The sequence below is a fragment of the Octopus sinensis genome, linkage group LG6 (assembly GCF_006345805.1).
Source record: "Octopus sinensis linkage group LG6, ASM634580v1, whole genome shotgun sequence".
Classification (NCBI taxonomy): domain Eukaryota; kingdom Metazoa; phylum Mollusca; class Cephalopoda; order Octopoda; family Octopodidae; genus Octopus; species Octopus sinensis.
The window spans coordinates 74,892,134-74,907,131 of record NC_043002.1 but is presented as its reverse complement, the minus strand read 5'-3'; the positions used below and the strand labels follow the sequence as shown (position 1 = coordinate 74,907,131).

Sequence of the window (14,998 nt, the reverse complement as noted above, 5' to 3'; positions counted from 1 at the left end):
ATAAGAATATATCAAACCTATCAGAGCAAATATACATTTTTTTTTTTTTGTCGTTGGGGAGGAGGACGAGGATTTGTTTCATTTTTTTTATTAATCAACCAACTAACCTAACAGCTAAAGATAGAAATGCAGAAAAAAAGCACTAATTGCCAGCAACCCACCGCCATCATCACCACCAGCCAGCCCCATCTCCACCACTCTCACTAACATGCCTACCAACAAAACTAACACCAACCCCAACCCCCACTATCAAACATTGTTTCCATGTATTCAACAATAACAACAATGATAACAGCAGCAGCCGAAATTATCTCAGTACAGTTAGATAAGTAGTATTTGAATGAGTGACCATTAAATACCTTAGAAGGTCAGCATTTGAAGTACAAGAAAGTATCGTTATCTGAAGATAGGGAGAAGGTAAGGACATGCAACTAGAGATATGTACCAACAGTAAACAATGCTAACAATTGTGAAGTCCAACCAAACCAAGGAGGTCTCATTAGAAGAGGTTTGCTTATTGCAGATATTAGTGACTCTTTGAAACACTTAACAGGTGGAGATTTTTACTGCTTGTTTGTTAGGAATTTCTTGTAGCTGATTGTAATCAAATTGACACCAATCGGGCACAATATGTATAGAGAGGCTTCCAATCAAAGCAGATTATTCAAGTATAATTATATCAGTGAACAAGTGTGATGACCTTTTCACTAGCATAAAAGCTATCCTATGGCAGAAATCTGAAGGAGTCATGTCAAAACAAAGGGCTCTCCCCCCACCGCCGTCACCACCACCCCTTGCACCACCACCGCACCTCTCGCATCCATCCATTTAAAGAGTGGTAGTAGAAAATCAGTGTCAACAAGCAACTATAACAAGGTAAAGTACAGTTGTAAAGATAAGTGACAATAGAAATAAAATTTGATCCAAGAAAGTAGTAGAAGTAGTAGTAGTAGTAGTAGGAGGAGGAGGAGTTGGAGGAGGAGAGGCAGCAGTAGTAGTAGCAGCAGCAGTAGCTGTACTGGGAAATTGATCTTAATAGGAAAACCTTTTAACTGTTAAGCTGATAAAGTAAACATATATGGACACTCCGATATGTATTGTTGTATAATAGAATATAACTTCCTTGGCATTTTCGCTTGGAGTGTGATTAGATAACAGAAAGGATGGGACCTGGGAGCTGATGTATAACATGCAATTCCAAAACACACATACCCATCAATATCCAAGAAAAATTCACACAAGATCCAGGGGTGGGGGGAGAAATGTGTTTAAGCAATATTAAAACAAACAGGTTGGGGAGAATTACTACATTGCAAGTCTTTTCAAAACAATGTCTAAAAGTTTATGTCAAGACAGCAATGTAAGGAAAAGGCAATCAAGAGAAAAACAAAATCCTACTTCATCAACTTAACCTGAAATTAGTCACATAATATGGGCCCCATCATAGTCAAAGAAACTAGCTAGGGAGAACAAGAGCTTTGTTTTATAGGCACATGTTGTATTTATTGATTTCAAATTTTAGCCAGCAAGTTCATAGGTGGGTGCAAGTCGATTACATTGACTCCAGTGCTTGCTTGACTGGTACATATTTTACTGAACCCAAAGGGAAGAAAGGCAAAGTCAACCATGACAGAATTTGAACTCAGAACATTAAGACAGATGAAAGGCTACTAAGCATTTTGCCCCGCATCTTTTACTCTTTTACTTGTTTCAGTCAGTTGACTGCAACCATGCTGGAGCACTGCTTTTAGTTGAGGAAATCTACCTATGGACTTATTCTTTGTAAACCTAATACCTATTCTATCGGTCTCTTTCGCCGAACCGCTAAGTTACAGGGATGTAAACACAACAGCATTGGTTGTCAAGCGATGTTGGGGGACAAACACAGACATACAAACATATACATATATACGACGGGCTTCTTTCAGTTTCCGTCTACCAAATCCACTCACAAGGCTTTGGTCGGCCCAAGGCTATAGTAGAAGATACTTGCCCAAAGTGCCACGCAATGGGACTGAACCTGGAACCATGTGGTTGGTAAGCAACCTACTTACCACACAGCCACTACTGTGCCTCCTGCATGCTAATGATTCTGCCAGCTCACCACCCTATGTGCTGTACAAATTAAGATTATCTTAACGGATGGTTTTTAAGAAAAGTTTGGATACTGTGAGACCAGACAATGACAGTTGTCTTTTATCTTTACTTGCCTCAGTCATTGGACTGCAGATATGCTAAGGTACTGCTCTGGAAGGTTTAATCAAATAAATGAACCTTAGTACTTATTTTTTGTGGAGGTGCGTGGCTTAGTGGTTAGGGTGTCAGCATCATGATCATGAGATTGTCATTTCAATTCCTCAACCAGGCAATACGTTGTGTTCTTGAGCAAAACGCTTCATTTCATGTTGCTCCAGTCCACTCAGCTGGCAAAAATGAGTAATGCTCCGATGGACTGGCGTCCTGTCCAGCTGGGGAACACATGCGCCATTGAAACTGGGAAACTTGGCCCATGAGCCTGGCTAGGCTTTAAAAGGGCAAGATAGATACAGTACTTATTTTTAATTTTGATACTTATTCTATTGGTCTTTTTACTGAACCACTAAGTTACAGGGACATAAACAAACCAATACTGGTTGTCAAACAGTGGACACAGACACACTTATATAACAATGGCCTTCCACACAGTTTCTGTCCAGCAAATTCCCTTACAAGGCATTAGCCAACTCAGGGATATAGTGGAAGATACTTGTCCAAGTGCCATACAGTGGGACTGAACTTGAAATCATGTGGTTGCAAAGTGAGCTTCTTAACTAAACAGCCATATCTGTGCATATGTCATGCACCATGCACATTCTCCTTTGTTGCAATGATGCAACTATACATTTTCAAATGTGTTTCACTTGAGGAAAAAGTGAAGCAATACTTTATAAATTCCAGCCAAATATAATTGCACTTTTCACTAAAGCAACCATCATTACACCTGACTGGATTCCCAAATGGGCCAACTGAGGCTATGGATAATGTCGAACCATCTCATTCTTGGTCTACACCCAGGTCTCTTGCTGGATGACCTGGCTTCAAGAGTCTATCTTGCAATTCTTTCCTGCAACATTATTCTAACAACACATCATAGTACTGGAGTTGTGACCTGTCAATGTTAAGAAGCAGCAGCTCAACCTGCAGAGATGCCCTTATCTCCAAGCTACAAACCCTGTCAAGTAACATTACTTCAGTGACTCTTCAGAGGAGCTCCATTTCAGCTACTTGTATTTGTGCTCAAACATTTTTAATTATTATTTAAAAAGAAAAAAAGAAAGAAAATTAAATACTTAAAATAATTAACTAGCCTATCTTTATGATATCACATACAATTATTCATTTTTAAATAAATTCCTTAATATGACAAGAGCAGAAGAAAAATCAGAAATATAGCCAGAATCTAATTTTTTTGTCTTCTCATATATTTAACTCATTCATATCTCATACAGTTAATTGCGATGCATTATAACATCAAAGTTGAACATAAATTAGAGTGTTAAATTAATAAACATCGACATAAAACAAGGTTAGCATTGCATATAATTTCAGCATCTGACATGAAGCATTAACAATACTAAATTCCACAGTTCAAGCATATTTGTAAAAGAAACGGCATCTGGAAAAATTAAAAATATATGCATATATATATATATGTCGGTGTGAGTTTCAGCCAATGAAAACAAAAGTAAAAATAAAGATACATATATATATATATATATATATATATATATATATATATATATATATATATATATAAACGGCTGTTTTTATCTAGTTTGATGATCAAAGACTTGTGGTAAAATAATTTGTATGTTTTTATTGTTTCTCTTTTTTGTTTTTGCTTCTTTTTTATTGGCTGATTTCTATATGGCATAATCTTAGCTTAACTTTACATCTATAGTTGCCAAAAAAAAAAAGAAAAAGAAAGGAAAAGAAGAAAAAGTAACAAAACAATGTAAAGTAATTCGCTGATGTTGTAGCACAACAATGGAAATGAAACTGATGTTGGTAAACATTAATCAAAATAATGTACCATAAAAGAAAAAGAAAAGAAAAAACCAAAATAACAACAAATAGAAAGATCAGATGACATCAACAATAAATATGTAGGAGAACTTGACATAAAGAGAAGAAGAAAAAAACTAAGTGAAATTTAAAAAAAAAAAGATTAAATACACAAAGAGAAACATGATTTTTTTTTTTTACTTTTTTCTATGTTTGCTTTTTTACACAAACTATTTCAAATAACGTACTTCTAATTCTTTAAATGAGCCTAGCAATGGTGAATGTATGAGTGTGTGTATGTGCATGTGTGTGTATATATATACACGTGTGTGTGTGTGTGTATGAACCTAATGCTGCGAGAGATGGACACACATGAGAAGCATATGTTGTTTTGCAGACCATAAACAATATGAATGAAGAAAGAACAGATGATTGCTGCTGCTGCTGCTGCTACTACTACTACTACTACTACTGTTGTTGTTAGTAGAATCAACAACCAAGTACTTCACAAATTATCATTTTATGATTGTTTCCCATCCCTATCTTTAGCATGGCTGGGGCAGGTCCGCTGCAATCTTCCATAAAAGAAGAAACTAGGAAACTACTATTGTTTAGTGCATTCCCCTCCACCAGTTTTTGTTTGTTTGTGGTTTGTTTTGTCACAGTTGAATGCCTTTTCTATCACTAAACACAGATTTGGACTATTTGATCAAGATACCAGCATTTGGTGCCAGTTTAATAAACTGACCCTCCTTACAGATTTCAGGTTTGATACCAACGTTAGAAACAAATATTAGTTTCAAATTTTGGCACAAGGCCAGCAAGTTTGGTGAGTGGGCTAAGTTGATTACATCAATGCCAGTGCTCAACTAGTACTTATCTTATTTACCCTGAAAGGATAAAAAATCAAAGCCAACCATGGCAGAATCTGAACTCAGAATGTAAACATAGACGAAATGCCACTAAGCATTTTGCCCTGTTAGAAACATATATGAAGGAAGGGTGATGGACAGGTAGGATCAACAGAGTTTGATAAAACTGTTCTGTGTCATTTGTTCCAGCTGTCTATATTCTGAGTTCAATTCCTGTCAAGGCCAACTTTGCTTTTCCTCCTTTCAAAGTCAATAAAACAACGTAGCAGTCAAGCATTGGAGTCGATGGTATCTTCCCTTCAAATACCTGTGCTTAAATCAGAAACCATTGAAAAAGGCAGTGAGATGGCAAAATTGGTAGAGCATCAAAAAAGTGCTTTCAGGGATTTATTCCAGCTCTTTATATTCATCAACAACATCATCAATTAACATCTGTTTTCTATAATGGCATAGGCTGAGTGGTTTGAGAGGAGCTAGTGAGCTGCACTAGGCTCCAACTGTCTGTTTTGGCATGGTTTCTACAACTGGATGCCCTTCTTAACACCTACCATTTTACAGAGTGTATTAAGTGCTTTTCATGTGGCACCAGTGCTGATGCTTTTTACATGGCACCAGCATGGATACTTTTCATGTAGCACTAGTACCAACCAAGTACTGATGTCAACAGCATCAACTAGCCTCACTTCTCTCAAAATTGCTGGCCTTGTGTCTAAATTGTTAACAATCACTGTCATCATTTTCATCTTTTACTTCTCTGAGTCATTGGATTGGGGTCATACTGGAGTACTGCCATGAAGGGGTTTAGTCAAACAAATTGACCCCTGTACTTTTATTTTTAAAGTCTAGTACTTATTCTACCAGTTCCTTTGCTGAACCACTAAGTTACAGGGGGTGTAAACAAACCAACACTGTTTGTCAAATGAGAGAGGGAAGAGAGACACAAATACACAGATATGTATATAACAGGCCTCCATGCAATTTCCATCTACCAAATTCACTCACAAGGTATTGTCTGAGGCTAAAGGACAAAAAACACTTGCCCACAGTGTCATGCAGTAGGACTGAACCTGAAACCACAGATTGACTAGTTGAAGAGAAAATGAAAATGTTTCCATCCTATCAGATCTGAAACTTTTACATAATACTTTCCTTGTGATATTTGCAGTTTTAACTGATGTAGTCGTGTTTTGTATTATGCTGATACATGTATCAAGTATAGTCTGAAGCAGAATGGAATGTGTTTTGAGAATTGAGCCAAGCTATCAGTCTAGCCCCAAAGCAGAGCAATGTCGATTATAAAGTATTTGTACCTTTACCATAATTCATGACATCAGATCTGCTGGGTTTTATGACCCAATTGGTTTTTTATTAATGTGGCTGTGCTGTTAAGAAGATTGCTTTGCAAGCACACGGTTACAAGTTAAGTTCCACTGCATAAAACATTGCACATGTATTTTCTACTATAATTCTAGACTGATCAAAACCTTGTGAGTGAATTCAGTAGACTAAAACTGATCAAAAGCGTGTTGTATTGTGTGAGTGTGTTTTGAGATTGTTTGCAAACTGCAAACAAATGATACCATTATACAAACTGCAGTTCATTTGCAATATTCTGTCAAAAAGAAAACAAAATGCCAGGAATAAGGGGAAATATCACCTTCTTTGAGAAAAAATGATAGTTGCAATCCAGAAAAGTAACTGGGAGTAGAAAATCTGCCTCTGAAATTTTGCCTCATCCATGCAAGCATGGAAAAGCAGTAGATGATAGTGATGATGATGACAATGATAACAACATCATATGTTTGTTCATTTGTTAGGAACCTTCAACCACCATAATTAGTGTGTTGTCAGTTCCTTAAAAATTAAGGTCATCTATAAATGAAAGTTAGTCAAAGTTGTCATTCCAAATCCAATTCCACATAATTTCGCATAAATAGTGAAGGGAAGTGTGTGTGTGGGGGGGGGGTCCCCCACAATTCCCATTTAAGCTTTTTTTTCTTTCCTTTCCCAATAGGACTGCTTGGAACTGCTTGAAAGTGAACTCATAACTTCCAGACAAAGCCATTTTCTTGTGACATTCTGTCCAATGTTAATTTCGTTTCCTTATCTAAACCTATTATTAATCTATGACATACAATTCCTAGAAATCCTACCAATATTTATTTCAGAGCACAGTGTTGCAATTCCAAGATCATAATCCAGATCATTTTCTTTGTTCCTATTTCTAATATCCTTGGGTATTGCTGTAAAATGATTTCACACATTCTTATTTGTTTCAAACATAAAGTGGTTGTGTGTATGTATGTATATATATACATATATATAAACAACAGTGTACATACATACATCTCTCTCTCTCTCTCTATATATATATATATATATATATATATATATATATATATATATACTAAATATACGCACATACATATGTACCCACACGTGTGTGTAAAGTGTGATAAAGAGTTGGTCACCATCTCTTTATCACACAGTCACATTAGATGTTGAAATTCAAAAGAGATTTTTGTCTTTAAAACCCAATTATGGTAGTGAGCTTGTTTCCATACCGTTCATTTGCTCTTTGTTATAACTTTCTACATAATTCCCAATAGAATTATTACAAGTGAATTGCTTTGAAACCTGACACTCTACTAGTTTCTTTCTGTATGTAAATCTAACTAAAATATTTGGAAACCACTTGGCTTTCAGTTACATAGTCAGTGATAGGAAAAACAACAAAGTTTCAAACTGCTTATGATATTCATACAACCAGCCAATTCTTGTCTGCATGAAAAGAAAAATGAAATGAAAACCAATACAAGCAAAACTGCCGTTTAAATAGTTGATGACAAGAGAATGGTAAAACCAAACCACCTTGCAACAGATACACAGTACGTCTTTAATATGGTAACTCATACACTGAAATGAAATTTTAAACTAAGTTTCCACCAAGGTTTGAACTCACTGTCTCAAGCTGCAGAGTGAAATGCCATCACATTGTGTGTTGTAGTTTCATTTTCAATACAAGCATATACATCGCAGAGACCTTACATTTCCTTACATCAGAAAATATACTCCCTATTTATATAAGGAAGAGGACAGAGGAAAATTAATTTCTATCAAAGAAAAAGAAGATAGGGAGAGAAGAAAGGGAGGTACAAGACTATAACTTGAACAATTATGTCAACAATATTTATAGTATAATATGTCAAAATAAACACAACTACTTTCTAAAATGTGTGTGTGTGTGTGTGCACGTGAGTACAAGAGAGCAAGCAAGTGTGCATGAGTATGACCATATACACACAATGTATTTTAACTGTATAAACTTTACCTGCTTTTAAATAATTAGGTTTAATTGGCTTCCTTGGGACATAGAAGAGTAAAAATAATGCTACCACGCTATAGTGAAGATATTTGTGCAACCTTGGACATTTCTAGGTGCCAGGCTTACAGGAAGCACAGTCAATATTCCACCATTGCATAAACTTCTTAAGTAATGCTAAAATTCACACAAAACCTATGGTAGACGTGCTGGTGCTACTACACTAACTGGTGTATGATTTAACAAGCCAGAGCCTCCTTCAGTATTGGAATCAATGAAAAAAGATTTCTTCACACTAGAGGCCAGAGGATTGGGTCGTTTTTAAATCTTGCAAACTAATATGCTAAAGGTTATATATATTTAATCTCTAAGTAAATCTTATTGTTGTATCTAACTTAAGCTAAATTGTATAGCAGACGGCTGTATACAACATTACTCAAATTACTAGCAGGCTGCAGTATTCAATTACTATAAAAAAGACAAGATGGTCAAAGATGGAACACTGTTAATCACAGATTTGATTGATCATGGCTGATTTGATGCTAGACAGCAACAGTAAAAACAATTCCATAATTATATTGTTTAATGAGCTTCTAGAAGTTACCAACGATTTCAGTTTTCACTTTCACAAGTGTGTCAGACTGGATTGAGGACAACATGACATTAAAAGTGTTAGGTGGAATTTCAAAATAATCACTCATCTATATACCATTGATGTAATAAGTGTCTGAATTTTAATCAAAATTGACTTCCTTTATCTATCTAGTTATATAATCTTCTGTTTAGTAAAAATTGATTTCTTTGCTTAAGCATGAGGTCATACATTTGGAAGCCAGGAACAGTTGTACTTGATGGTTACTGTATTTTATTGACCCAGGAAAGATGAAAGGAAAAAGTTGGCCTCACAGAAACACAGAATGTAAAGAGCTGTAACTAAATACTGCAATACATTTCAGTTAGATGCTTCAACAATTCTTCCAACCCATCAACATTTGGTAAATACTAAGATTCCAGTCATAAGCTGCTACTGCTACCACCACCATTATCGTTATCACAATCATCAGACATCCAAGCTGACATAGGATGGGTAGGTTGTCATGATTGGAGTCAGTTCTTATTTGGAGTTACTGCACTCCTAACTTAGTGGGAGGACCATATTCTCAATTGCATGTTTCATTTTTATAGTTGAAGAAATCTATTCAAAGTGATCTGGTGAAATAATAACAAGAACTTCAAATACAACAAATTCTTTAACCCTTTAGCATTTGGATTACTCTGTCAAATGTAATGCTTATTTATTCACATTATTTTGAATTAATCATGCATTATCTCATAACTTTGAGATTTCAATGATATAATTGCTTATTTATATGAATAGCATTACAGGATAAGTGTGAGAGGCTGAATCTGGTCAGATTGAATATAAAATAGGTTGAATATTTGGGCCAGACATGGCTGGTTTAAATACTAAAGGGTTATGAAACCAGTCATTTTATCAACAAAAATGAAGATTTGTCATCTAACAGGAGTGGCTGTGTGGTACGTAGCATGCTTACCAACCACATGGTTCAGGGTTCATTCCTACTGCGTGGCACCTTGGGCAAGTGTCTTCTAATATAGCCTCGGGCCGACCAAAGCCTTGTGAGTGGATTTGGTAGACAGAAACTGAAAGAAGCCCGTTGTATATATGTATATGTCTGTATGTCTGTGTCTGTCCCCCAACATCGCTTGACAACCAATGCTGTTGTGTTTACGTCTCTGTAACTTAGTGGTTCGGCAAAAGAGACCGATAGAATAAGTACTAGGCTTCCAAAGAATAAGTCCTGGGGTCAATTTGCTTGACTAAAGTTGGTGCTCCAGCATAGCCGCAGTTAAATGACTGAAACAAGTAAAAGAGTAAAGAGAGCAACAATACAAATATATGGTAACTCTGTGCTACAAAACACTAAACTGAGCATGGTTTAATCAGCTACTTCAAGCAATCTTTAGGTGTATTTTCCAAATTAAATTATTTGAGTAGTGTCTGTATCAACAGAAACTGTTAGCAAGAAACTTATGAATATAAACACACTTCTAGTGACAACAGTGTCATCCATTCAAACCAACTCAACCACTGTTGTAGGGACTGAAAAGTGGTCTCAACCTTATTAACTATCTATTTTCAGCAAGTTCATCTGCAGTCAATAATTTGCAGTCCTTTGAATCTGAAGATAGCAACTGTATCATTCCCCACCCCCACCACTAGTTATTGACCCAAACTTAAAAAAAACAAACTCTTCCATCAAAATTTCATTTTAAATATTAGCTTAATAATGACAAAGTTAATTTATTGTTCTTCATTATTTTCAAAGGTAACTGAAATAAAGGCAGCGTTTTCAACAAAAGTACAGCAATGAGAGGGTTAATGCCATAAATGTTCCTCTATCACCTTTGCAAACCAATTCATGCAGGAAAGACCTGATCAAGGCCAGAGTCCAAGCACAGGCTGCATAATGAACCTAAACACTTCTAGCAATGAAATGGGAGAGGGGGGAGGCATGCAGACATACGCTAATACCCACTCTAACACAGCCACAAAATAATTTCAAAGGTTGCATGCTTACTGAGTATTAGATTGTATTATTTAGGCATTAGGCTACATCTCTCCTTGTACTTGATTAATTAAGAGTAATACATAGTTGCTTATGTTTCTACCTGTAATCACGGAGATTGTGAGGTAAAAAGCCCCCAAAGTGCCTTCAATTTCTTAAAATATATTGACTAGGCCTACTGCTTTCATTACCAAGTGTATTAATCTCTGCCTGTTCCAGGTTCTGGAATGAAGGGTGCTAGAATACCACTTGATTTAACATCCCTTGACATCAGTATGGTCATGCGAAATATTGCATATAATAGTCTTGTACAATGATCTACTTCACTGACCATGTAACTAGCTGCAGTTCTATCTTATCTCTGCATTCAGCAATACACACAGTCACAAGGTGAAACCAACCTTCTACTTATGCACAGATTAAACCTATTTTCATATACTGTGGTTCTGATTTAATAAGTTAATGTTATGGAATAATGAACAAGTAATTTGCCAGACATGCTTAAAGGATGGAAAGACCTTTATAAGGTGACATAAAGCTGTTGGTAATAGTATTAAAAGTGCTGAGGTAAAATAGTTCAGTTACAATTAATTGACTTCATTACAGAAACAATCCCATTATTTTTCTTGGTATAGTATTTGAAAAGAGATTAAGATAATGGAGAAAACATTGCTGAACTGTAATTTCTGAGCAATTTAAAATTTACTTAATTGTATTAATTATAGATTTAATACATCACCTGTCAAAGGAATAAATACATTTAGTCTCGTAATATTTCACAGCAGGGAAACCATAAATCAATTCCCCTCTAAATATATACTTGTGAATGTGTATATGTATGTATATAATGTGTGTATGTATGTATAAAATTGTGTGTGTATATACAGAGAGAGAGAGGGGGACATACACTCACACATTCAAATGTTACTCTTTTGTCAAGAAATGAGCTTGAGAGTACTCAATACATGTAGAGTTTATAGTTCATTCAAAATGGATTTCTTTTCTCTACCATCCTATCACCATTTCTCCTCCACTGTGCTCATTGTTACTCTCTCCTCTTTCACCCTTATGGTCATCTCTGTCCCCACCCATCTCTTTCTCCCCCCTATGTACAGTTAGCCATGTTTACTTTGAAAGAACAAAGACCAACATACATTATAGAGGATACTTTAGTCAAGGACAGAACAACCCCTCCAGTGGTGTTACCATAGTAAAATGCATGTGAAGTGTCTAAGTGGTTGATGTTAGAAAGGGCATCAAGCCACAGTAACCATGCAAAAAATAAAACATATGAGCAGCACCCAGTCCTCTGATTTCTCTAGTAACTCCAAATAAGAAATGGTTCAGACTGTGACAACCTGTCCAACCTATGGCTGCATGAAAATAAGCATATGATGGTAGTGGTGGTGGGAGGAGACATTAAAAGATATGGCAGTCAAAGCTTTCTTCTCGCAAGAGAATATAATGCATTTCAAGCACTTGGACTCAGAGAAATATTTGGGATACTTAACTGGACTCCAAGAAGAAATTCACTTCACTAATGATTTACACATATTTCTATATGTTTATGTACACACAGGCACACAAGCATGAATATACATACACATGCACAAGATAGAAAACAAACTGACAAAGAGATATACACAGGTATAACTAGACACATTGCTAATAGCATGTTATAACATAAATCTCCACATATAAATAGAGATACATATACACACAAATGCCCTCCCAAATATAAAGAAAAAAAAAACATGTCCACTTGACTTGCAGAGGAATGAAACACAACTAGAGCTTCACCTCCTTCTTGTCAGATCAGCAACATAACAAAGCATTATTGTATGCGCAAAGCTGTATCACTTGGCTGGTTTCACATTTTCAGATTGCCTCTTCAGTTTTAAGTATTCTTTGCTACATAGCGGCAGCAATGAAAATACAGCAAATAGACAGCAAAGATGGTAGTATGTTTCCTTTATGTTAGTAGAGTATAAGGTAAAGTACATTATGTAATAAAAAAAATAAAACTGTTTATATAACATGTCTTCATTTCTAAATGTTATCATGCCCAGTTCAACAGAGGGAATCCTTTGCAACATAAAAAATTGCTTGCATACATATTTAAAATTATACAATCTGAATCTTAGCTGTACATTGGTTTGTTTGTTGTATGAATTAGATTAAATTTAATAATAATAACAATAATAATAATAATAATAATTATTATTATTATTTTGTAGTTGTTTAAACCCAGACCAGTGCTGTCTAAGCAGACCTTCTATTACAGGTATTCCAGTTATGACCATACAATCTTTTTCTAATATGCAGGGGAATTCAGGAGCACATTTATGACATATCTTTTCCTAAGATGATAGGACATGATTTGAATGAGGTTGGGCAACCACTATCACCACCAATATCATGTTCAAATTCTACTGAAATTGACTTTGTTTTACATGTGAACTATGCCATCACTATTTCAAACGTTTTGTTGTAGGCCCAATTCAGCTGGACATGCCAATTTATAAACTTGAGAGACAGAGAGACAGATGTGAAGCGAGTGAGCATATGTTGTTTACATGCATCTGCATTAGGAATCTACATGAAACTATAGTATTCTCTGGTTTCCTTATCATTCTCACAATACATAAACAAATATTTTCTCAACTACCAGGTTAGTGCAGGTAAATGCTTCCAGATTGAGCTAGTATCAGCATTTAGGTAAGAAGATTTGAACTACAGAACAATGTGCAGGTATTCAAATACCTTAGCCACTTGAAGTGTTACTATGATTATCACAGCAATAGAAGACTTCAATGAGTTTGGACCTTCATAACACACACACATGCATGTACGCATGCACATGCATACACACACATGCATGCATGCACACACACAAGACTAACATCCAATAATTGATGCTTCATTAGATAACACCTCACAATAACAGTGGTATACCAGAGGAAACAAGTCATTCAGTACCTACTGACTCACTCCATTTGCCTCTTCTTGACTACTACAACATGGTCAACAGAAGGAAATAGTAAATAATTCATTGAAGTCAAACAACACACACACACACACACACACACACACACACACACACAAAATATCAATTACACAATAATATTATTATGGAGGAATCAAATGATTTTATCAGGGATCATTTTTCTTTGTAGTCTTTCTTTTCAATCACCACCACTGCCAACACCACCATTCTCCCCGTTTCTTTGTTATCCCTCTACAAGTAAAAGGGAAAATCAATTTCGGTTGTTGTTATGACTGGTGAAGCCGTCGATTAACATAATGTACATACGAACTAGATTCATTTTCATTGCCTCAGAATTAATTAGACACTATTAAACAAATTACTACCACAATGAACTAAAAAGGAGAGGCAGAGAGACAAAAGTGAGACAGACAAGCATACAGATAGATAGATGGGTAGAGAGAGAGAGAGAGAATGAGAGGGAGACAGAAAAAGAGAAAGAGTAAAGAGAGAAAGAGAGAGAGCAAGAAGGCTATCCAGATTGCAAGAGCACAAGAGCCATCAATTTCCAATTTCCAAAAAATAATAAGCTAAAATATCAAAGACAAAAGATTTTATTGAATCTGTTTTATGGCTGTTTGAGGGAAATAGTATGTTTCGGTAATTTATTATACGGAACATTATCACCCTCTTTAGAAGAGCTGAAACACATTAATTAAAAATAAATATCTATTGAATTCTTTTAATATAACCTTTGCTTCATAAATCATCATAATATTTTCAAAATAAGAGGGAGACAAATACATGTAGATTAACTTAAAACATGTTTATAATTCTGAAAATGTTTTTGTTGTGTTGCATTTGTTTTTATTTAGGTTGTTTTTATTTTTTGCTTTTTTTATTCAACAATATTTAAACATCAAGATGAAAAGAGAAATTGCATCATCATCATCACTGCCAACAACAACAACAGCCAACAGCAGCAGCAGCAACAGGAATGTTCTTCGCACAAGAATCGAAGTTTTAAAATAGCAGACATAGAGACACACACGCATTCACAAATAATATAATAATGATTCTCTTCCTCTCTTCCAATTTTCTGTGTAGTTCTTTGAAACACAGCATAATTGTTTCCATTTGTTTGCCCAATTACAATGCTGAAACATAACTCTAACAAGAACCA

General features: G+C 35.4%; 1 protein-coding gene across 4 annotated transcripts in view; it reads right to left on the bottom strand.

Annotated features, from left to right (window-relative positions):
• The window catches only part of LOC115213434 (protein SMG5-like), a 495,266-nt gene that overhangs the window by 230,480 nt on the left and 249,788 nt on the right, over nt 1-14,998 (bottom strand). The window contains exon 21 of one of the 4 annotated variants that reach the window (XM_036504030.1): nt 14,414-14,516. The exons of the other annotated variants lie outside the window; for them this stretch is intronic. Within the exon in view, the coding sequence (XP_036359923.1) occupies nt 14,508-14,516 (9 nt within the window). The 3' untranslated portion in view covers nt 14,414-14,507. Of the gene's footprint in view, nt 1-14,413; nt 14,517-14,998 lie in introns of those variants that run through there. 4 annotated transcript variants of the gene reach the window in all.